The sequence below is a fragment of the Aspergillus pseudoviridinutans genome (genome assembly GCF_018340605.1).
Source record: "Aspergillus pseudoviridinutans IFM 55266 DNA, scaffold_8, whole genome shotgun sequence".
NCBI classification, from domain to species: domain Eukaryota; kingdom Fungi; phylum Ascomycota; class Eurotiomycetes; order Eurotiales; family Aspergillaceae; genus Aspergillus; species Aspergillus pseudoviridinutans.
In genome coordinates, this window is record NW_025091288.1 from 561069 (window position 1) to 584727 (window position 23659).

At 49.4% G+C, this 23659-nt stretch overlaps 8 protein-coding genes across 8 annotated transcripts; 4 read left to right on the forward strand and 4 right to left on the reverse strand.

Moving 5' to 3' along the window:
* Positions 1-3318: 3318 nt before the first annotated feature.
* Asppvi_010296 (glutathione S-transferase family protein) lies at positions 3319-4210 on the forward strand (the record flags this gene model as incomplete). The annotated part of the gene is made up of 3 exons (XM_043306142.1): positions 3319-3669; positions 3725-4050; positions 4105-4210. 3 exons carry the CDS (start codon positions 3319-3321, stop codon positions 4208-4210), a joined length of 783 nt encoding a protein of 260 aa, XP_043162077.1.
* Positions 4211-4419: 209 nt separating this feature from the next.
* On the reverse strand, positions 4420-7382 carry pldA (putative phospholipase PldA; the record flags this gene model as incomplete). The annotated part of the gene is made up of 8 exons (XM_043306143.1): positions 4420-4481; positions 4572-5124; positions 5176-5633; positions 5682-5942; positions 5989-6610; positions 6662-6814; positions 6866-7266; positions 7322-7382. The coding sequence occupies 8 exons, from the start codon at positions 7380-7382 to the stop codon at positions 4420-4422; spliced, it is 2571 nt and encodes an 856-aa protein (XP_043162078.1).
* A 685-nt stretch (positions 7383-8067) lies between these two features.
* Positions 8068-9843, forward strand: Asppvi_010298 (DUF890 domain protein; the record flags this gene model as incomplete). The annotated part of the gene is made up of 10 exons (XM_043306144.1): positions 8068-8147; positions 8197-8244; positions 8305-8380; positions 8431-8441; positions 8498-8596; positions 8652-8725; positions 8783-8915; positions 8966-9056; positions 9108-9371; positions 9430-9843. The coding sequence occupies 10 exons, from the start codon at positions 8068-8070 to the stop codon at positions 9841-9843; spliced, it is 1290 nt and encodes a 429-aa protein (XP_043162079.1).
* A 136-nt stretch (positions 9844-9979) lies between these two features.
* Positions 9980-12907, reverse strand: Asppvi_010299 (tetratricopeptide repeat protein; the record flags this gene model as incomplete). Its single annotated transcript, XM_043306145.1, has 1 exon — positions 9980-12907. The coding sequence occupies one exon, from the start codon at positions 12905-12907 to the stop codon at positions 9980-9982; it is 2928 nt and encodes a 975-aa protein (XP_043162080.1).
* A 549-nt stretch (positions 12908-13456) lies between these two features.
* Positions 13457-15042, reverse strand: Asppvi_010300 (glycoside hydrolase family 5 protein; the record flags this gene model as incomplete). Its single annotated transcript, XM_043306146.1, has 4 exons — positions 13457-14125; positions 14179-14559; positions 14617-14881; positions 14945-15042. The coding sequence occupies 4 exons, from the start codon at positions 15040-15042 to the stop codon at positions 13457-13459; spliced, it is 1413 nt and encodes a 470-aa protein (XP_043162081.1).
* Positions 15043-15760: 718 nt separating this feature from the next.
* Asppvi_010301 (putative APSES transcription factor (MbpA)) lies at positions 15761-18565 on the reverse strand (the record flags this gene model as incomplete). Its single annotated transcript, XM_043306147.1, has 3 exons — positions 15761-16446; positions 16502-18206; positions 18260-18565. The coding sequence occupies 3 exons, from the start codon at positions 18563-18565 to the stop codon at positions 15761-15763; spliced, it is 2697 nt and encodes an 898-aa protein (XP_043162082.1).
* A 643-nt stretch (positions 18566-19208) lies between these two features.
* Asppvi_010302 (uncharacterized protein) lies at positions 19209-20249 on the forward strand (the record flags this gene model as incomplete). The annotated part of the gene is made up of 1 exon (XM_043306148.1): positions 19209-20249. One exon carries the CDS (start codon positions 19209-19211, stop codon positions 20247-20249), a length of 1041 nt encoding a protein of 346 aa, XP_043162083.1.
* A 1235-nt stretch (positions 20250-21484) lies between these two features.
* On the forward strand, positions 21485-22447 carry Asppvi_010303 (alpha/beta hydrolase; the record flags this gene model as incomplete). The annotated part of the gene is made up of 1 exon (XM_043306149.1): positions 21485-22447. The coding sequence occupies one exon, from the start codon at positions 21485-21487 to the stop codon at positions 22445-22447; it is 963 nt and encodes a 320-aa protein (XP_043162084.1).
* Positions 22448-23659: the final 1212 nt, after the last annotated feature.

Below are 23659 nucleotides of genomic sequence, written 5' to 3' on the forward strand. Positions count from 1 at the left end.
TTCGCATCTAGTGCTGCCGCACCTCCTCCTTTAGGTGAACGGACTTGTCAAATCCTGCCTTGCATCGGCTCCGTATATACATAGCTGGCTCATTGTCTTTGAAGTGGGAGTCTGGGGGCTGTTGCGTGGCTTAGCCGCCCCCATGAGCTGTTCTTTTGCATCTGACAGGCTCTGCTTTGTTATGCTGATTACCTGGATGTTTGAAACAAACTCTGCTGTGTCAAAAGGCGTTTCACCAGCCGTTCTCTCACATCTTAGCAGCTGTATGGCTGCTCGAGCATCCGCTTCTCTGAAGACTCGTGGTACATCGACGGAGAACTTCAGTGTGATTTCAACATCAAGTGCTGCGCGAAGAGATCGGCAAATACAAACGGATTTGTAAATAGCCGTCCCATCCATTCACAACGATTTGGGCCCCAAATCCTCTAAGGACCATGTGTCCTTCTCAATCAGAGTTGGACTTGCATGGAACTCCGCGGAGTTTCAATTCGACAAAAAAGTCAACCCGTACACCCTCCAGCAGTCGCTGGGCCGGTGTGGGTTGGGCTGTAGCTTGGGATCAAGCCATGCCTGGTTGTCCTCCGGCACGAGGACACCTCTTTCGTCCATCTAGATAATATTAGCCACTGATATTTCGATTATTGGAATAAACTTACCTCACGTAAGAGGTCTTGGCGCTCCCTGCGCCTGAGGCATCTTCTCTGCGTCTTCTCTTGCTCGCTAAAATCAAGATTAGGCCCATGTGCTTTGTAAGGCAGGGGGCAGCTGTTGCTGCCGCTGTTTGTGGCACTTCTATTGTCTCATATTGTTAGCAAGTCATCGACCAAATTTGCATATGTGATGAAACCCGAAGATCCATGGTATCGAAGAGAGCGAACAGATAACTCACCTATTTTGACCATACAGGTTGGTCAAGAAAGTATAAGTGATCGGGAGTCCCGCAGATGGATCTGAGAATCGACTCCAATCGAGTGAGGGCCGCCTGGCTACAGGGATATGAAGGAAGGAAGATGGAGAGCGGAGAACCATGGGAGGGACGACGGTATTTGTCTCTGCCTGTTTCGCTTCGATCTGCCATTGAATGTCTAGTTCAAGGTCCTTACAGTGAATGAAGATTGTTGAAATTCACTATCCTCAAGCGCTATGTATCATTGACCACAGTGAGCATTGCTGAGTATAGTGAATGTCATACTTAGTTAGTGAATACAGTTCAATAGATCTGAGACATAGGGGGAGACACAAGGGGAGACATACTAACGAGCAAGCCACGAGTCAGTCGTCTGCACTAAATAACCAAGGAAGTAGCTGGACACCTAAGGAGTGTTCCATCTTACCTAACCCAAGTCAGAAACATGGGACCAACTGCTGCGTCACCTATGGATGATACTAGGGCAGACTTGATGATGCAACAATATTGGCCGAGACTCGAGTACAAGGGCCAAATTGGGTGTATTTATCGATACTAAGTATTATGACTTTGTGAGATACATCGGAACCAACCCCAGCATTGTTAGACGAGAATTGGGGGATCTGAGGCTGCCTGATATGGTGTTATGCATCCTGCAGCGTCAAAAGCCGGATTCGCCATGTATTTGGGGCTTGAAGCCTGCTCCTCTGCTAGGCTTGGAGGACTCGTCGGATAGAAATTTAAGATATCAACGATTCCGACGCAATCATCTCTGTGCAATATGCTTCTTTTACTAAGGTGGCACTTCTCTACTCAAATCTTGCCTCTTTGACGGCAGATCATTCCGACATGTTGGCGATATCAACCTCAACATAGGGTATCAACCAACCGCATATAAATCAGTCAAAGCTGGCCCACGAGCAATCGAGCAAAGGCTCTCACTGCTGACCAGCATGCTGCAAGAGATAGGCCTATGAAAAACAGCAGGCAGGCCTGACAGCAGCCAACAGCTTGTGGCATAAACGTTTATAGGCAAGCAGTGCAAGGCGGTGGTGTCGCAGTCAACTGAGCGGAACAGTAGGAGGCTCGGGTCACTGATGATTGCCAAAGCGCCTTTGCAATTGCCAAGCCAGCGAGGGACCGGTCAGTTTCTGGAGGGAATAGCGAAAAAGATTTTGTTCTCTTTGCCTTCTCAATGACTTTCTTCCTCCCTTAAGCATCAGAACGAACCTTTCACCGAACCTTCTGTCACCGAGCGCCCCAGGCCAGTAAGTCCCAGACTGTCTCACATCCGTGTAATAGGCTCATTGAGGCCCCACAACTTAAGAGGATGGTAAGTTTTGGACCCTCAGTCAAAGGATGCCTGATCTTATTGAGCTTGTACCTGAGTACATGTACATCCTCGTTCGTCTCCAGGTTTGGTGAGCAGTTGGTGCGATTTGTGCGTACGCCCCATGAACCTCTCCGGATGGATTACCGTGCCATATCTCTCTATAACAATTAAACGAGCGCCCATCGTCAGAGGGATGGGCCGTATGGCTCATAACTTCTTTGACCCGTAGCCCGTCGTTAGGCCAAGTGGAACCGACTGCACACTTTATTACTCGACTGGTGGATGACAAGTCTGTGAAGATTCCGCAGGTGCTGGATTCAGCCAGAAAATGCGGACTAATTAAATCCCGGTTGATGGACACAGGGTGCACTGGTATTGAGCGTAGTTGGACGTACACATGTTGGCAATGTCGGGGTTTCATGAGCGCCCAGACAGCCATTGGCGGGCACTGTTGACTTGGGAGGGTCTGAGCACGGATGAAATTTGGCATATTGCCTGATGTCGCGGGATTCAATTCTCCTAGCCTTTCTGTAGATGCACATATATAGGTATCTATAAGTAGCAGCGGGCAGAGAATGAAGGTTGGAGTCCAAGCACTTGACTGGTGATTCTTGATGGCGGGGTGTAAGCGCTAAAACTAGCTGCTTTTTAGTTCCGCGCATTATGAGTAGGGTTAAGTCTCTTGTTTAGAATAGGCTACAGCGGCCTAAGGATTTGAGATAGAGGCTGAAGATGGGTGGACTAGAGTCATCTCTCTGTTCACCTAAACTCTGGAGCACTAGTGCTTACAAGAACTGGGTAATTGGCTAGACACTTACGTGGATCGATTCATCTTGATAATCATGTAAATTTGTGGCTTTACAGTTAGATCCTTATTTTGGTCTCGCCCATATCGGGGTCCCAAAAGGGACATCGGAGCCTAGAGCTCTCTTCCCAGCTTACATATATTCGTCTTCACACTTTTTTGTACTTAATACTTCGTTTTACTTCAGTTCGTCCTCAAAATATCCACAAATACTCAATCGTTTAGCTAGACTCACTTCCTAACATTGTCATCTTCCATTAGCGACACTCTACAATGGCCGCCAAATCATCCCCCATCATTACCATCTTCCGCGGCTTCCCAGAAAACGGCTGCTATACCTGGTCCCTCTTCGTCACCAAGCTGGAGGCCCGTCTCCGTTTCGCAAACATCCCCTACCGCACCGAACCAGGCTCCTTCGGCAAAGCCCCGCGCGGCAAAGTCCCCTACATCTCCCTCCAGGATGGCGAGCAGCCGCCGCAGATTCTCCCAGATTCCACCCTCATTACCAAAGCGCTGATCGAGAAGGGATTCACGGAGGATCTGAACCAGCGCCTGTCCCCGACTGAGCGACTGCATGATCTGGCGCTCAAGGCGTTGCTAGAGGATAAGTTGGGTCCTTACCAGGTACGAGTCGCATCACTACACCCGAAAGCAAAGAGATTAATCTGAGAATGGAAAGACATACGAACGATGGGTCTTAAACTTCTACGCCATGCGCTCCAAGATCCTCGCTGCCCTTCCCTGGCCGGTCCAGGTCGTCGTTGGCAGCATGATCTACCGCAAAGTCACCCGCAACCTCCAGGGCCAGGGTATCATGGCCTTCACTGAAGATGAGATCGTTGCCTTCCGGCAAGAGATCTGGGAGAGTTTAAATGCAGTGGTGGCGGAGGCTCAGGCGAAGCAGTCCGATCGGGACGGGCCGTTCTGGGTCTGGGGAGGAGAGGGGCCGACGGAGGCGGATGCGGTGTTGTTTGCGTTCATTGCAACGGTGTTGGTGTGCGACGCGTGAGTACTCATATCTGCTTTGGTTTGCCTGTGGTGTACTGATTCCTCGGGTAGCGCACCGGCCTCAAAGGCGATCATCAAGGGTTATCCGGCCGTGGTCAATTATGCAAGACGGATACATGATAAGTACTTTCCTGACTATGAGCTGTGGAAGAAGTAGTGATCGATATATTCTATTTAATACAAGGAGTTGATCTCTTGCAGTATCAGCGGTAGAAATATGTGACAATAAGTGGCTTTTTCATGGTTGGCTCCCTGTCCGTGGCGACGGATATATTGCTATATTCACATGACAGTAGCTTTTTTGCCAGTAGTTTGTATCTACAATGCTAACTTGGGATGAATGCACAACTTGTACAACTTTACAGCTCATATCCCGCTTGAATAGTCATAAATGTTATCCGAAATCATGATTGCAATGAAGCACTTCGCTATTGGGGCAAAGACAGAAGAAGACTAGGTATAGATACTCTGCAACAAGATCAGCAAAAAGTGTCTTCTTAGGTGTGTTATTAACGAACTTACCTCAGTGATTTGGTTAACGGCCAGACCAGGTTCTGCCATTTCGGCATCTTTCAGAAAATCGAGTGGCATCCAGACAAGATGGCCCTTAATCCTGTCTAGTCTCTCTCGGACATCCTTGACGGGCTGGTACGGGTCGAACAGGTGGCCCTCCTTGACTCCGCCTCGCGGTCTGAAATTATCATAGTCCTCAAAGGTGCGGATGTTGTCATCTGGGTCCGTGCGGAAGAGCATCCGATATACTTCCGTGTTCGTTGTAGCTTGCTCCGTCCATGTCTTCCACAAGTCATCGTTCAAGGGATCTGTGACGAAATCGTTCTCCGGGCCCTCAAGAATCTCATTCAGACAGACGTTAGGGGGCTGCGCATTGGGGTGCTTAGAGGCGTCGTAGTCTTGTGCTGGAAGGAGGCCTAGGTGCTCCCGCCACAGCTGCCGTCGCAAAGTAGCGGCAAGGCGCGAGGCTCTATATGGCTTGCCATCCATCATACTATCGATGAAGTCTTGATCCTCAACAACTATGGCCAGCTCGCTATCATGGTAACCGAGTTGTGACTTTTGAGTGTTAGTTCTGGAGCCCAGCATTTGTAAAAAGAGTAAACTCACCCGGTCGTTGATGTTCGCGCTGCCGCAGATGGCAATTCTGTCGTCTACAATGCACACTTTACCATGCACATAGAGCTCTTCCTGGACAAAATTTGCCTTTTCACTCTCCGGATCTCCTTCCCAGGGTTCCTCAGACATTTTGCCGCCGTTGAGCATCGTAGTATGCGCTACAGAGTCCTTGCTTCGGAATTGGGCACCTCTGCGCTTTTCCTGCTTCTCCTCATATCTGCGCAATCTGGCAATCCTTTCTTCCTTCTCTCTCTCTGTGTCGTCGTAATTGACCTCGTGTTTATCTCCTTCTTCGCCAACCACCGGGTGAACGCTGTCGCTCATGATAGACTCGGCTATGCCACGCTGAATGTCACGATACGTTACTCCTGCTTCATTCTCTAGTTCTTCTAGAGCAGGAGTCTTGTTGATACGGTCATAAGCGCGCAGATTAAAAAGGAACACATGCTCTGATCGAGTGAGTTAGTCATTTGCTTCCGTGAAGGTCAATCACTCACCTCTTGGATCAACTCCTTGAGCGGAGATCTGACCGAAAATCGAGTGTTCCCCGCGCAGGATAGATTTGTATTCGTAGTCCATGATTGCGCGTGTACCGGTTGCCGCACTTTGTCTCAGGTCTCCAGCAAATCCTGGAATAGCGGGAATCACAATGATTACTCGGAACTTCCGACCCTCTTTGCCAGCTCGTACGCAGGCGTCGACAATTGCACGACCAATGGTATTGATAATGGGCTTTTGCTGGTCTCCAGTGGCAGTAACTTGAACACGTCAGTATCTGAAGCATTGTAGCGATGGTGGACTTACCGAAGAACTGGTTTTCAATATAGACCAGATGCTGAGCGTTACGAATAATCTCGCAATAAGCGTTTTGAATACTCTGCTCAGTCAGGATTCCACTGCTCCAATCACCACTGCTGCGGATGATCTGTCCTCGGACAGTGCCTTGCATTCCTCGCGGCTTGGTGTCTAGCGGATTGAGAGGATGTTGAATATAGTCTCCACAAGGATACTTTGGGCGTTGTACCCCGACAAGCTCTTCGTCATCACCAGTGCGGCCCTCCAACAGAAGCCAGTCGACGTCATTATCCCGCTTGTACTTATCTCGCTTGACAAAGTTCCATCGAAGAACAAAGTGCTCGGCAATATCATAGACGCAATCACCGACCAAACCCATTGCTACATCATGCCATGGCATTCGACCATAGTCCGCCTTGCTTACTTCATTTGACTGCCAATCTGCAACGCTCTGAAAATCCATAATACGGTTGTTGTTCCAATCTTGACCTGGGAATATCTCGTCCTTCAAGTTCGCTGGATGTACGTCCGCCAGTGGGTGTTGGTGAGCATCCCATCTACCAAAACATAAGTCGATACCACCGATGAAGGCCACGGCGTAGTCAATGACAATAAATTTTTCATGATGTGCCTAGAATATCAGCATAATGCTGACTATAACTACGATCCACGAAGGACTTACCCAGTAAAATGTCATATCTGCCGCATTTTCAAAGATATTGTGATCCGGATGCCGAAGAACTTTGATGTTTCCGTGACCGGGAGTTCCTTCGGGGCAGAGATTGCGGAGCGCATGTTTCGTATGCGCCGAGTTGCATGTCAGTGCTTGATTGACCTGAATCCTGTCAGTTGTACCGACTGAACACAGTCAATAGGGCTGACAAACCTCCTTGTAAACAATCACATAGATCTTAACGCCCGCTTCAGCGCGGCGCTTGAGTACTTGATCGAGTCTCCATTCTTGCGTCAAATATGGAGGTCTACGAAGAAATAGCTCCGGAGTGAGCCACCAATCCTCGATATAGATCACCTCCTTTGCCTCCTCCAAGGCGACTGAGACAGCCCAGAGGTAGTCCAGCGCGTCGACATACCACTTGACCCTGTTGCCCTCTCTAACCGGAGCAAAGGACTTGTATCTGTGTGACCCGGCAATCGCAGTTCTCTTCTTGTCCGTTTCTTTCTCATGCTCCTCATCATGGCGGTGGTTGGGGTTGACGATATTGAAGAATTTTCCAACTTTGTGCTTGAAGTGGTAAGCTTTTGCCTTGGCGTCGTGTAAATGATGGTCTGATAGCCAATGTCAGACGGAAAGAATGTCTCATTGAAAGAGATAGATACAAACCTTTCAAAGCGCTTTCCAGATGGTCAACCTCGTGCTCGAATTTATCCTTCAATTTCCCCATCTCAACATGTGATCCACAGAGGTTACTTTCTTCGAATCAAAACAAACGAAACGGTCCAAACTGGCATCCAACTGTGAAAGAACACTCCGTAGAATTATCTCAAAGCTCACGATCCTCGAAGTTCGACCACGAGTTATTTCCTTTAAATATCCGGCTCGAAGACGTCCTCTTTTCCTGTTTCACCCCAAAGTGTCAAAAAGAGGGGGATCGGCGATTATTTGATAGTCCAATATGCGTCGGCCAACGCTGTGACATCATTTCACTGCTAGCCTCACCAGCCTTACGGCCTTGTGGCCTGACTCTCAGGGACCAAAGATTCCCGGCCCCAAGCCCGTTCAGGAGAACACTTACCCACTCTCTCCAGTTGATCGTTGTTCCTGCATCACTTCATCTAGTTCATTAATGTCGTTCATCGGAACATCACGAGGCTTTGTTGCTGACTGTACCATTGTTTCTGTGCCTTTGGAAAAATTGAGAGAAGCCCCACCATCAGCCATGGTCGGCATCTAGCCTCCAACCGCCCACTAATATCGTCATTTCATCTAGATAATACTGAGTACTACCTAACTAGTCTCCTACAGGCATTCTCGATCCTGTCTCACTAGTTCTCGACTACTTTCGTGGCACATCTTGGCGCAGGTTTAGGCTGACATATCCTTACCTGTTTGTAACTACATCTACCATAATGAGGGCAGCTCGAAATATCTACAAAGATGACGTCGATTTCACTACTCTTGCGTTGCAGTCGCCGGCTTTCGCGAAATAGTCAGTCTTGGCCCAGTCATTTGATACGCATTTCTGACTCTACCATCAGTGTGAAGTCGAACGGCCAGTTAGATTTCGGCGATCCCGATGCCGTACGGTAAGGACAATCATACATAAATATTTCAGGTGTTTGCAGATAGCTGACCAACCTGTTCAGGCAATTGACTCAAAGCCTCTTAAAGAGGGATTTCAATTTGAATGTTCAGATACCTGACAACAGACTTTGTCCACCGGTATGTTATCTTGGCTCATAAAAGTCTTACATGCTAACCTGATACTCTAGGTACCGAACAGGTGAATAAAAACAGATTGCCAATACAAAATTTGCGTATGTTCTGACGGACAAGCAGGCTAAACTATATTCTATGGCTGCAAGACCTTCTCGATACCACAGGCGATCAGTACCGCGATGACTACGACCCGGACCGACCCGTCTTAGGCCTCGATATGTGGGTATCACCGGTTCTGGACATGTTGCGGGGTTGCTCTTTCTGACTTTCGTAGTGGAACAGGATGCTGCAGTATATACCCCTTGCTAGGATGCACGACACGGCCCCTGTGGGATTTCATTGCTACAGGTAATTATTGTCGACTTCAATGCCCATCGGGTGGATGGAAAGCTCACACAAACCTAGATATCGACGATGAAAATGTTCGAACCGCCCGAGAAAACGTGTCAAACAATGGACTTGATGGTCGAATCCGAGTATTCAAAACTGAGCCCAATGATGATCTCATTCCTCTAGACACAAAGCTCGACGTCCAAAAGTATGTATCCACTAAGGTTGTACAAGAGAACATATGTCTGAGATTAACAGGCTCGACTTTACCATGTGTAATCCTCCATTCTACACCTCACGCGACGAAATGATAGCTTCAGCACAGGCCAAGGAACGGCCTCCATTTTCAGTAAGTTCAAGCCACCGGGACTAACAAACGCCAGCTAATCAGCGGATACAGGCATGCACAGGAGCCGAGGTCGAGATGGTCACTGAAGGCGGCGAAATAAGCTTTGTCTATCGCATGATTGAGGAAAGCCTTCGACTTCGTGAGAGGGTCGTCTGGTACAGCTCAATGCTTGGGAAGCTGAGCAGTGTCTCCGTCATAGTCGAGAAGCTCATGGAGCATGGGAACAACAACTATGCAGCAACGGAATTTGTTCAAGGCAGCAAGACGAAGAGGTGGGCTGTGGCGTGGTCGTGGACTGATCTTCGACCAAGTATGGTATGCTTCAATACATCTTGGCCTAGTGTTTGAGTGCTCCCGTACTGATTTGCAACAGAAAGTAGCCCGAGGCATCCCTGGCTTCCCGAGACACCTCCTACCATTTCCGTCCGAATTCATGTTCGAAATCATGAATCAATCGATCGATGGCATCAGCGACAAAGTTGACAAAGAGCTCAGCAACCTACGCATTCATTGGACTTGGCGTAAAAATCTGGCTACGGGCGTCGGGTTCGCAACGGAGAATGTCTGGTCTCGTCAAGCTCGCAGAAAGTTGCAGAATTCAGATGCCACTGCAGAAATGATGGAAATTGATGAGAGTACAGCGGCTCTTGGTTTCAAGGTCCAGCTGAAGCAGGATAGGCTTGAAGAAAAGTGCGTTCGAGTTGTCGTGCGTTGGCTCAAGGGATTAGATTCGGTCTTGTTTGAGAGCTTCTGCGGGATGTTCAAGAGAAAGGTGGAAGGAAGATGATGCGGAAGAGGGCCTGGAACGTTACATGATGACTCGGAACGAAGACATGATTACCGGAGACAGATCTATTCATACTTGAACGCTAATCAAATTCTATCCCACATGACGTGCATAAGACATCGCTCATCTCCGACAACTAAGAACTTCCCACTTCAGACTGCAGCTCTTTCAGGCGATTCCAGCCCTCGGAATCCTCCCAAAAGTCCTTCCCTTTGCCCAAAATACCCCTGACAGCACTGCGGGCTTTGAATCGCCAGTCCTTAGCAACCATCTCAGCCTCCCCTTCATGTTTGCCTTCTTTGTCCATGGGCCCAAACTTGGCATATCCATCACGGACCAACCTCTCAGTTGCACGCACAACATCCATCCACTTCTTCTCATCGCCCATCTGGAATGCACCTTGTGTGCATGAGGCAACGGTAGCTCGCCAGGCCTTCTCGTGCGCCTCAAAGGCCTTAGACGGCTGGCCACGGAAGTGTTCTACACGGGCAACGAGAAGCCAGAGCGGAGCCGAGTGTGTGATCAGAGGCACAACGCATTCGTCGACGAGGGAGAGGATCTGACCGGCGATGGTACCACTGCGAACGACGCTCTTCGAGTTCTCGTCGTTCTCATCGACCTTGATCACTAGGTCCTCGTGGTTGTAGGTATCGACAAGGTGCTCAATTAGCATGCTGAGAACGGGTATATCGACGCACTTCTCTCCGTTCTTTGGACCGAGAAGTTCAATCACCCGTCTCTGGGCTGTGATCACATCGCGAAATGGTGTAGCTGGTGGAGGGATCGAGGCTGCGACGGTCAGGACATTGTCCCAGATGCGAGCATCGGTGTTCTTGAGCCGAGCGGCGCGGTGGAGAGCAGCAAGGGCCTCGCGCTTGCGCTTATAGGGATCCTGTGGTGCTTTTTTGGTTTCCGAGTCGGCATCGGCGTCTGCGTCCTGCTGCTCCTCCTCTACCGTTTCGGTGGTTTCACTGGGTTTGGGGGTTCGCAGGATGGCAGCAGCAAGGTTACTCCATGCTTCGGCGTCCGTGTCTTCGAGCTGCACGGTCCGTGTAAATGAGTCGATGGCGTCCTCCCATTTTTGCAGTTCAAGCTGTACACAACCAAGCGCAAACCAGGCGCTGTGGTTGAGACGGTTGATGTGAAGACTCTTGCGGTATGCCTCCTCTGCTTTTTCAAGAGCAGGAGGCTTCAACGAAAGATAGTGGCGGGCCAATGAACGCTGCGCGCGTGCGTATCTGTTGTTTGAGACCTCCCATGCGCGTTCGTACATTGTCGGATCACTATCGATGTCACCCAGGATGCAAAGCAAGCGAGGGGCATCAACAGGCAGCGGAGACAGTTCCGGCCCGTCGAACTTTTCGTTCTCGGCATCTGGGTCTGGACCCGTGGACTGATATAGCTGTCTGCGAACAATGTACTTGGCCTTTTCTTCTCTGTCTGTGGCAGCGTAGCAGAGAGCGGCCTCCGCCCACATCTGCAGGCGTTCGTAAATGTCCAGCGCAGTCCGCAGACCGCCAAGGTTGACCCAGCGTTGAGCCAACTCAGCTTCGAGACTCCACCGAGTAGGAGAGTTTAAGAGCCAGATGTACTGTAGTCTTTCAGCGGCCGAAGCAGACTCGGATTTCTCGGGTCTTGGGAGGAATGTGGTAGCCTGTTTACCGTTTTCGGTAGTTTGAGTATCAAGAGTTGCTGTGTCTGCAATGACTTGGTCAACAAGCGCTTGCATCTGCAGAACAGATCTTTCCACGGTTCGAGCTCGGTATCCTTCCACACGGCTTCGGACCAACAAAGCTTGAGTGTATACCTGCCAGTTCGAACTGCCACCTTCAAGGACACGGACAGCGTAAGGGTGGGTCTCTTCCCGAGTCAGACCGTCCTCCGGCGATGTGTTCGTGATTGCTGAAGCCAAACCCAGCAAAATGGCAGAGTCAACAGGGTCCAGCAGTGGTTGGTTGCCGGCGTCAAGAGACTGCAAAGCCGGAGGTAGCGTAGATTCTTCCTGGACAGTCGTCGACTTGTTTTGAGAGGTCGGGGCATCCTTGGTGAACGATATGCTTTCGAGAAGGGTATCGTCGTTGAGTTCTAGGTTCTTAGGTCCTGCTTGGGTTGTATCTTCCTTGTCTTCCGGAAGAGCAGAGTTTCCCGTGGTCGTCAGTTGTTCTGCACTCTTTGCCAAGACAACCAGCTGGCTGATATCGTGTTCTTGGAACTTCGTCCTTTTTCCGAGCTTTCCAGTCAAAGCGAACTCAAATTTCCTGACTGCAGCAGCCTGCTCGAGATCTGCCCGAGCCTTGGCGTCGAAGCCATGGTGGGTGTGGATTGTCGCCCTCTCCACAAGGAAGCGTCCTTTTTCTTGAGCGGTAGAGAATACAGACTTTTCGCTAAGTAGTATCTTGCTCAACTCTTCCAAGTCGCTATAGATGGCATCCTGTAATGTGCTAGTAGCTTCAGACAGCATGTTCTGGTGAAGAAAATTGACGCGCAATCTTGCCGTCCTTGCCACCAACGGTCCGTCAGGGAGGAGGATGTCAGCATCAACAAGTAGAGCCTTCGCAAGGGCGAAGAGCTCAACATTCGGCGTCAGCTTGTAGGCGGCTTCTCCGTCTACAGAGAGTTCACGAATGATGTGATTGCGAACAGCCTGGAGCTTGGTGGCATCTGAGTGGAGAGCATTAGGGAGTACCACATCCGCGGAGTTGAAATCCAACGGAGGGCCAGTAATATTGGATTGCATGAAGCTAAACAGAGCCGCCAGACCAATATGGAGGATCTGTGACCGTTGCTGTTCAGAAGTAAGCCCATCCAGGGGCATCTGAGCCGTAGCCTTCGCCTTCTCGGTCAGGAAGGTGGTATAGCATATCTCGCCGTCGGAGACGCGTCTGACAGCGCTCGCATCTGCAAGGTTGTGTCCCAGCAGTTCTCTAGCCAGTGGAAGTTGGAGGATGGGGACGATCTCTGCATCCACTAGTTTGACCGGGTCATACTGTTCTCTCAGCGGCGACGTCCCATCAAACAAAACGTCCAAGGACGACGGGTAAGAAGCGTCCAATGCTTCAGTCATCTTGGAGAACTCCTTTCGGAATCTTAATCTTGAAAGAGCGACTTTTAAATGCCTTCAAAAAGGTCGAACTGATGGGTTATGCCTGAATTTTGTACTCTGGATAAACCTCGGTTGGGCCGTCGACATTAAGGAACACGTGACGAGTAGTATGATTTGAAAATTTTCACAAGATCATACTGAATGCTCTCAAGCACTCGAATTAGGCCACCCAGGAACAAAGCTAGCAAAAGAGCGACTGCTGATAGCTTGGTAATGACGATGAAAAAGCGCTGGTACCCCGCCTAACAGTTTTTTCTTTGCTCGCCCATTTTTCGTTATCGATAACGCGGATTCGGAGATTGTGGTGGGGCCAGCAAGGGACGTGGCATTAAGAAAGTATGCTTCGATGTTCGACCAGCTTGCTGAAAATGAGTTATAACTACGCTCTACCTCTCTCCACACGCACCAATAGCAGGGGCGGAGGTTCGCAGTACAACTGCGAGGTCATCATGGAGGCTGATTGATAATGAGGTATATACGCATATTATCTACTTCTTCATACACCAGTCCTCAGTGCTTCCTTGCACGAGCATGTTCCCTCAGGATCTCATTCAGACCTCCTCGCTGCACACACTCGTCAAAGTGAAAGCTGTGTGCCAACGCCTCCAACTCCTTCTCATCCATTCCTCTGAATAACTCTGCGAACTCGTCCACAAAAGATGCTGCCAAGAATGTCTGGAAGACGTTCCGCAGGAGGTGACGCTCCGTTTGCCATGGGGTCGGGTACGTTTCCTTGGCTTGTGGACTGACCTTGTCGATCCAATCAACCAGTGGCTTGAGTGCTGCTTCAGGCTCGGCCGATGGCTCTCTGCCCCATGCATCAAGCCAGAAGTTCTTCTTCTTCTCCAGCAAGGGCTGAATCGTCTTGTTCCATTTGCTGTCTGGACTTGTGTGGATCATTCCCTGCAGGCCAATGTCCTTGTACAGCCAGATGGACCAATGAATGTTGTGCTTGTCGTAAATGCGAAGCTGGTCGCCCAGAAGGCTGTAACGCTCTTGATTGATGGTATCTGCTTCTGAATCCGTGCGGGGATTGGCGTAGACAGGACCGAACTCGCCATTCCAGATTGCCGTGCCGTTTGTGTGCATGAATTCGGCTTTGCGAAGGTACTGCCGTTCAAGTTGTTCCTTTTGTTCAGGGGTTCCTTTGTATCGCTCTCCGGTAGGGAAACCCATTGACTAACAAAAGCAATCAGCACGAGCACTCTTTGGTCGACTGAAAAATGGCCTACAGAATAGTCATGCATAGCATAAACGCAGTTCGGAAGAACCTTATCGAAGCCTTTCCACTCCATGGCGAAAGTGTTTCCATCCAGCCACAGGATATGATCCGGGTCAATGGCTCGGATGGCTTTCTCGACACGCTCATAGAAGGCCGGAAGCCTAACGTGCTCCGGATCGCACGGTTCATTCAGAGGATTGTATCCAGCAACCCATGGATTGTTCTTGTACCGTGCTGCGATCTGCTCCCACAGCCATATCGTCCGGTCTTGATGGTCCCTAAAATCCCAGAAAGCCGCGTAGCTGGTCGGGTTATCAGAATGCCAGTCTCCGTTCTGTCCACCAGGAGCCGTGTGCATATCCAGAATGGTGTATATCTTCTCTTTTGCGCACTATTACGGGGAATAACAAATCAGCAGCATGCCGTTGTTTCGTTGTAGGACTCTTACCAAATCAATCACCCGATTCAAGTGCTTGAACCCAGACTCTTTCAGTACCCGTGGGTTCATATCATCCTCAAAATGGCGATAATTGAACGGGATCCGTATGCAATTCAATCCTAGTCCGGCAAAGAACTTGGCGTCCGCCTCCGTGAAGAAATACTCGAGCCATTTGTCGAAAAAGTATTCGTACTTCTCAGGACCTAAGACTCTCCGCATAGCCGCACGATGTTGCGACTCATGGCCTGGGTAACCAGTGATGAAATTTTCCATACTATTTTCAAGATGTCAATTAGCATTTACTTCGAAAAATAAAAGGCATTCTGTTAATACATACTTCATCCACCCACCAATAGCGGCACCGCGAAGAAGAACTTCGTCTCCATTGCTGTCAACGACTTTGTTTCCTTTGACTTTCAGAATTCCAGTAGCCATTTTGTCTTCAAACGATCAAGACGTCGTTATGTGCTCGCGTTCAAATTCCGTTCACGACTTCATCGATTTGCGTGGCATGGTTGAGGTCACGCAAAGGTTTTCAGTACCTTTATAGGTTTGACCCACATCCTCGACTTTGAATAAAGGCAAAAATCCATACCTGAATCTCCACGTCGAGCCACTGGAGAGAGCACACTTGGGGACAGGCGGGGTTAGCTCCTGTGTTGGCTTCCATTTCCTGCGCGGGAGTTTCAATGATTTTGTCGGTTAAAAGACGCGATTTAGGCTGATTTCAGCAGGCTGAGACTGAGATGTGAAGCAGCCAAGCCCTGAAGGGGCGAATAGCACGACGAAGCTCCATTCTTGGAGTCATATTGTCGTCGGGGGAAACACCGACCAAGCAATTGAATCGGGGTCTTGCCCGACACCCAAGCTCGTAGCTCTACTGCTAACCAAGACAATAACCAAACAGGCCCAATTGTCACATTGTCAGAAGAAGTATAAGTACAGTGGTATGACGTATCAGACAGTTACAGCTGCCAAGGGTATCTGTAAATACAGACGTCAGATGCATGAACGCCTACTGAGGCACAAAAAGAACTCCACAGATGCAAGAAAAAAACCCTCAACCTGGTTATGGACAATGATCCGTAACACCAAAAAGTGAGAACTCCAAGAGACAGCGGGCTAACGCGCAAAGAATGACATAAAAAGCTCATTACCAATCCTGACCCCGATCTCTCATGAGAATCTCGATAGCCTCATCCTCAGGAACAGGATTGTCATTCAAATCCTTCACGCATTGTGTTAACCCTTCGGCGGCTTCATCGACCTGTTCCGCCGTCCAGCCGGTACAGGCCATAACCATTCGACGGTAATTCTGACCCAACACCACGTTCTTCGATTTCAAACGATCTACCTCAGCAAGAATCTCTTGATTGAAATCTTGATAGCATTTGACGCGTTGCTGCAGGATCTCAGAAGAAGTTAGAGACTTGAGATAGGCTACCTGCTTTTCGGAAAACCCTGATGTAGGATCGAACGTTTCGGGAAAGAGGGCCTCGAATTCCGTCATGTCGACGCCAGAATCTTGATCCGCATCTCCAACTATGGTCATTTTGGAAGGCTCGAAGTGCCCACCATGTATCTCTTTAAGCATCACGAGAAGGTCTTCAGACGACCTTTCCAAATTTTTGATCCGTCTGCTTATTTCGACCCGATCTGAAGACTTGCTCTTGAGGTCGTCCAATTTCTTCTGTTCTATTTGACGGGCCTTGGCAGTCTCGCGTATTTTGGAATGCCAATGTTCGAACTTCTCTTGCTTCTTGGACAAGTCGGTGGCTAGTTCTTTGTCGATACCGCCTAATGTCTCCTGTACTATTGCGCTAATCTGGGCCATTGTTGCTTCAAGTTGTTAGTATATCTTGGTCTTTAGATTGCAGGAGGGGGGTTTCCGCACCATCAAAAATTTCTTTCTTTGTTTTGGCCAGATGATCAATGAAAGAGTCATTTTTGCTTCCGGCTTGTTGGGATTGAGCGTTGCCATCAACCATATCCACGCCCACGCCATAGTCGGCAGGACGGAGGCCAGTGTGATTAGGTATATGAGGGTCCGCACCAACTTCTAGCAATTGAGGCACTAAGACAGAGCGGGCTCGTCCGGCAAGGTTAAGTGCTGTGTCCCCTTGATCATCCCGAAGATTGACTATTTCCGAAATAAATCTCCCCAGGGTGATGACTTCGCCTGCTTGAGCTTTATTACCACTGGTGCCCTCAACCCCATTCGGAGGCTGCTGGCTGATGCACGTGCCTCCATGGCGGACTATGAACTCCAGCAGAGCCTCCAAATAGTGCTTCGCGGACACATGACCACCACCGCCAGTTGCAGCCATCACTGCGATGTGGTGCAGGATCGTGCGTCCACTATAGTCAACCATGTCTATAGTGGGAGCCAGCACCTGTAGTAAACGCGGAAAGCTTCTGTAATCGAGGTTGTTTCTTGTCCCAACGGATTTCTGTAAAGCAGTCTCGCCCGCACCATTTAAACGATAGACGCTCACACCTTTCTCAACAAGCGCATAGACAAGGGGCATCCGAGCAAGCATTGCTGCCCAATGAAGAGCATTGTTGCGGTATTCATCAAGTGGAATCTCTAGATCCTCACCAGTGAGTTGCAACAACGCCGGATGGTTGGAGAAATCCTTGGTCCTCTTGTCAAGAAACAAGGTCATGATAAGCTTCATTTTCTGAAATCTTTCTGGAGTTGTGGCAGGAGGCAGAGGATCTGAGCCACGCCTGTTGTCATCCACCATAGAAGCGGGCCCGTCCATTTCCTGGTAAAAAGAGTCGTTCGGTTCTGTTGGGGTGGGTTCTTGCATGGACAAGGAAGAATGCTCCCGTTGAAGCCCGAAAGATGGCACATGGTTTGAAGACGACCTGATACGCTTGCGAGGCGGCTCGATCGACTCTTCTGTCTCGAAGGCGGCGACATCAGGGCCATTGAATCGGCCATTGCTCTGAGCATTGCTGCCAAATCCACTGTCGGAAGCCACACTGTACATGGTCTGCTGACTGCTGAACGTGGGGAGTTGAGACTCCTGGCTGCTCATCTGATGTGACGACTTTCGCATGATACTCGAGCGCCTACTATCGGTATTTCTTGCTGCAGGTGAATCGAACCGAGCTTTGCTGATAGCGTTGACAGCCGTTGCAGCGGTGCGGGAAATATTCTGGAAGAAGGTACCCTGCTGCGGTTGCGATATCCCGCGATTATCCACACCGCTATAAAGCCTCTTCCTCTGCGCTGCCATCGCTTGCTCCTTTGTAGGAGTGTCTAGAGTGTCATGGCCGGCATTCGCGGTGCCATTGGGTCCCATATCGTATTCAAGGAGCGGTCTCAATAACTCCTCAACGTGATACTCACGGCAGAGCTCAACGCCTCTTTGATAATTCACCCACGTTCCTTGGTATTTTCCATAGCCTCCTTGAACTTTCTCATGTTCGCCTGCAGCAATTTCTTTCTCGAGAGTCTTCGTCCTTCGAGCTTTAACAACGCCAGCTACTTTGAGGATTTGAGTAGCATTCAACCAGGAATCGGACCGACGCTTCATGACTGCAACCCCGTTTACTTCCATTTCGTAGACGGAGACGTTGGAATAGACAGCCTTCAAGAAGAGCCGTCAGCAAACGAAATCGAAAAGTCAAGGGATTGACCGACCTTATAGATCTGCGGTCTATATTCCTCCTGATACTGCACCATTGCCCCATAGCCATTCATATCATCAAACCCTCCAAAACTACCTCTCGCGCCGCCTGGAAGACCATTTGGATAGTTAAAGGACATCGATTGCTGTGAGCTTTTCGGAGGGGGTGTCGCGCGAGGCGTCGACGCGACGGACTGGGAAGCATTGAAAGATCCCATTTGTGACTGAGAGAAAGCTATCCCATTGGCGGAGCCTAAGCTGCTTTGCGAGTACGACATGGGCAAGCTGGGCCGCGGTGGATGGTGGTTGTTTGAAGCCATCACTAGGAAGTGCCGTGTCTGCCAACCTTCACACCATGCACATGCGCGGTCTGAAGGTGATGTGTCAGTACAAGATGCGACTTCTCATACACTTATCATTATTTTTCCATATCATTTGGAGAATAAGCAAAAATGAAGGGAAGTTCCGGGTCTGGACAAGGATGAAATCGAGTGGGGAAACGCACCTATTCAATAACTACCGAGCAGGTGAGTCGCGCGAGGAGGCAACGAAGGGCGCGTGGCTGGCGCCTCGATCGTGAAAGGGATGGGAAAACAAGCCAATCTGAGCAAACGGAGAGATGTAGAAGTAACAACAACCAGAATAAATCGACCTGTAGCTATGAAATATGCATTCGCCAATTCTAGATTCAATCAGGCTGTAAATCGTGCATAGAAGTGAACGAAGATCGTGATGAGGAGTCGCGGGGCCTGACGGTCGCGTTCTCCGCTTGGCGTTTTCGCGTAACTCGAACTCAAAAAACCATCTATTTCCCTTTTCGGCCGGCGATTGACTTGCTCTCCGCTCGATTCTCTGTCCCCGGGACCATCGGTGATCGCGACAACTAACAGCACTGCAAGATGCAGTATAGACGGATATTTCCAATTCCATGAACTGTGATTGATGAAATTTTACAAGTGAACAATGTCCTCCTCACCGCTGATCCCTCCCGAACAGTGGCGACATCTCTTCCGTGCCTTGCTGCGCGAGTGCACATATCTCCCTGACCCGATCGCCCGAGGTTACATGCATGACTATGTAGTCCGGAGATTTCGACGCTATTCCGACAAGTCGCAATCTAAGCTACCAGATGATTTACACCGGCAGCACCTCCTCCGCAAAACCGCAACCCAGAAACTGTCGTTACTGAAGCGTGCCAACGAAGGCTATTCTCGACCGCTCGAAAAAGTCCTCCGGCTCTCATATGGACGAAATGGAAAGAAAAGAAGGGATTTGCTAGGTGTCTTCATTGTCCCGGAAGTTCCTCCCGATGCCTTGGCCGTGGAAGGCATTCTGAAGGGGCCTTCGATGTTCGAAGATGATTGGAAACCTCCGGCTATTGTGCTCGATCTCTTGAAGTCTCAATTGCGGAATGGAGTCATTTCACAGCTCAGCGATCGTACCGTTGTTAAGACTCTAGAGCCGCCTATACCCAAGGAAAACAGCTGGGGCAAGCCGGTTGCCAAAAGTCGTCGGCGCAACATCAGGAAAAAATGGTACTACGCCGTGCTTGACAGCCTTTTGCCACCGCTCCCCGATGCAGAGCTCGATACATTGCATGGTCTGATCTCTGGGAGAATACCATGGACACCACCGAAGAAAAGAAAAGCTGTTGGCGTTCCCCTGGACGCTCCCGGCCAGACCAGTCTTGATATTGCATTTCTGACAGAAGGACCAAAAAAGGGGCCGACTTTTAGGGACTTCGTTAACGGGCGACCTCATCAAATCACACGGCGATTCATGCAACGACTCTGGAGGCGCATCTACTGCATGGTGCCGCGCTTTGAATGGGATGAGAAGAACCAGAAGCATTATTTCAAGTGGGAATCGGTGAAGCCCTTTCCCCCCGTATCTACCGTCGTTGAACACGATCAAGTGCCAGACATGTTCCTGAAAGTTGATGTCAACGGGAGGTTGATCCAACGTCCCTTTAGGGACCGGGTCGAGGTGACTACGGGAGAGTAATCGCGTGCTACTCTCTGCCTTACCCGCAGCGGGCTCACAGATTGACAGAGCGTAACCCCTCTCGGCACGCGGGTCTAGCCATAGTCAGGTCATATTAGTGCCGTCCCTTCATTTGACTAGGACGGTATTCCCAAATCCTCGGATGATAGGCCCGCGGATCCTCATTACTGCCTTGCCGGAGCTTACTCGAAGAAGGTATCATCCTGACTGAAAGAACTGTGTACAGCTGTTACACCTACATGTTGTCTCTGATAACAACGCTCTGCCTCCGATGGCTGCTGGTTAAAACAGCAAACTTATACTAGACATGACGTCATATAGAGAAACTTATAAGTAGATGAGCGAGCATTCAAGAGAGGAATCAGCGATGACGCGATCAAGATTTCTTCTAATAAAGCCAATAATAAATCAACCAATGAAACTTTGACGAGCTGTTACGTTTCTGTGATCGTTGCAATTGAAGCGGGATTTCACAGTCTAAAAGCGCTCTGGCCAGCGTTGCTCGGTGGTGGTTGACTAACTCTTAAGGAAGATGTGAAAATAGCCCTCATCATCTTGGTCAGCCAGACCAAGGAGCAAATCTCAGTAGAGATGTGGGAGTTGATCAATCGCCCAACCAGGGCTGAATCATCTAAAGGTCGAGGAGGTCACACAACGGGTGGTAATCTCACGGCTGACAGCCCAGGACCCGATTCGCATCTCTGGGGCCCCTCTGGTACTTCCTTTCGGCGGGGTTTTCCTTCGACCAGCGGGACCCAACGAAGGGCATATCGAATTTGGTACCGCGGAAATGTAGCGGATTGCCTCGAAGGTGTGGAGTGTGCATACCGAAGTTTAAGAACTGCAGGGGATGGGCTGGGCCAAAGATTGTTAGAGAGTCGAGTATGTTTTGAAATCGGACAGTTGGGACTCATTKTCTATCAGAATCACGAAAAAAAGCATTTGACTCCCCGATAGACATCTGCTATAACTGCCACAGAATGAAAAATTGTACTATCTCACTAAGGCAACACTGCTACCTAGATATACGCCTTCGTAACTATTAGATGTCAGCCCGTCTGCCCAATCGCAGAACTAGTCCAAGTATGTCAATATTCTTCTTGAGCCTATGATGAGATCAGTTTAGGCGCTTCACTGCCACAGCGTTGTCACAAGTGGCACCATTGAAAGGACCTTTCCGCCCGCTTTATTCTCAGAAGCTCTCTCAACTATCCATTTACCCAACTCTGGCCTTCATGCCTCCTTCCAAGCCTTATCCCTCTCCTCTCGTCATCCCCTCTCTTAGGAATGATCAACATACGCATACAATAATTCTCCTCCACGGCCGCGGCAGTAATGGCGAGGACTTCGGCCACGTCTTCATCGAATCGACGGACATCGCGAAGCGCCTCCCAACGACCAAATTCATCTTCCCCACCGCGAGTAAACGGCGCTCTACTGTAATGAAGCGGATCCCCATCAACCAGTGGTTCGACAATTACTCGCTAAAGGGTCCGAGTGCCCGGGCCGAGCTACAGATTGATGGACTACAGGAAAGTAGTGAATTTCTTCGGAGATTGATTGATGAAGAAGCAAAGCTCTTGTCGAACGATCCCGCTGTTGGCGATGGATATAGTCGGGTCGTGATTGGGGGGTTGAGCCAGGGGTGTGCGGCTTCCGTATTCTGTCTTTTAGGGGGATTTTCTTCTGCGAGTGAGGATGGAGACAGCAAACGGCTTGGGGGATACATTGGAATGAGCGGGTGGTTACCGTTTGAAGGGGAGATCTCTGACTTATTGAAATCTGATGAAGGAAATCAAGGAGAATCAAAGCCAGGCGCTAAAGAAGACGGCGACGACCCTTTCGCCCATGATACAGATGGTGACGATGTCCCCGTGCACATCCAAGCAGACAATCATATCCGGGATATTCTTGGTATGCCACCCATTCAGTCTGATGCCGATGGCTCGGAGGACGCGGTACCTGTGTCTCACTTGAAAACACCGGTATTCCTGGGTCATGGGTCTGCAGACCCCAGGGTGTCGGTAGACTTGGGACGACGAATGGCGTCCATCCTATCTGATGGGTTTGGGATGGATGTGACATGGAAAGCATATGAGGAGTTTGGACACTGGTACAAAGTGCCGGACGAAATCGATGATGCGGTGCGCTTTTTGAAGGAGAAGGCTGGGTTTCCCGTTGTTGAGAATGTTGAGTAGTCGTCAGATTATTATGACAACGGGTTCATTAGAGCATATGATGCTAGAGCAATCGGAGACTCAGTGCTCGGCAAGATGCTTGCTTGGCTCGAAGGCTTTTGCATGGACCTGTACTTTCTTCCCTGAGACAGTCAACACCCTGTAAGAATATATCAACGAGCTGAGCCAATTCATAAAGATGTTAAGGATGACTGGGAGGACATCCTTACTGTATGATAAGACTTATGCCGTCGGACCATAATATGAATTGACGAGAGCACTTCGGCTTAGACAAAACTGCCTATCTGCGCGGTTATGCTCATACAAGACTTCATGGCAGCCAAAACCGCCTTTTTGTCTCGTTGCTGCCGGAACGAATCCACTGTCTCGGGTGAACAGATTTTCTGTCATCGTCACAACTTCCTGGGACAAGCCAGAAAAATGAATTCAGTGGCCCTGGAAGGACCTATTGCTCACGCTTGATATGCCTGAAATACATCTTCCTGTTTCGGGTCCCTGCAAGACCTTTGCTTTCATGAGTCTGCAGACCCTCGCGAACGACTATTCAGGAACAGAGAGCTTTCCTGCTGGGCATAGCTGCATAAGCATCGATCTGTGCGGATTATGATGCAGGCTTTAAACCGCATGTTTGGAGGCGGCTTCTCTCATTCATCAGGAGTCCCAGCAGTGTCTTTTGACTTTCAATGATGGCGGGACTTGAGGGAGAACTTCGCCATAGTGATCACAAATACGGACCAGATATGTTGTCCATTATCACCATTATCCAATATCATGTTGAAGATGAAACTTCGGTTTGGCGTGTACGCAAATATCAAATGTCAGATTCGGGTTGTCAAACGATTTCTGCCACAGTTCTGAGCGGAAMCTAGCTTTTTGGTGACGAACTCGCGAGAATCGTTTTGGAAGCAAGGTGCGCGTGAGCTTTTCAGCAAAGACAATCAGCAAGAGACTTAATCTCTACTTCTTCACTCGCGGCAAGTATGATGCATAAGTCCCACTTTTCCCATTTTATTGCTGCTTCTGATACTCCGTAAAGATATATTGCTTATTTTCATTTAGGTATTGTCCGGGAGAGTTAGATATATATGGCCGTTTCTATTAGCTTACTTTCACACACACACGCCTTGAACTATTTCCGTAGGATATACTGAAATATTGAAATTTAATCGTCGACGTGAGGCTTGATGTTGCGTGTTGAACTGGTTTCGAAAA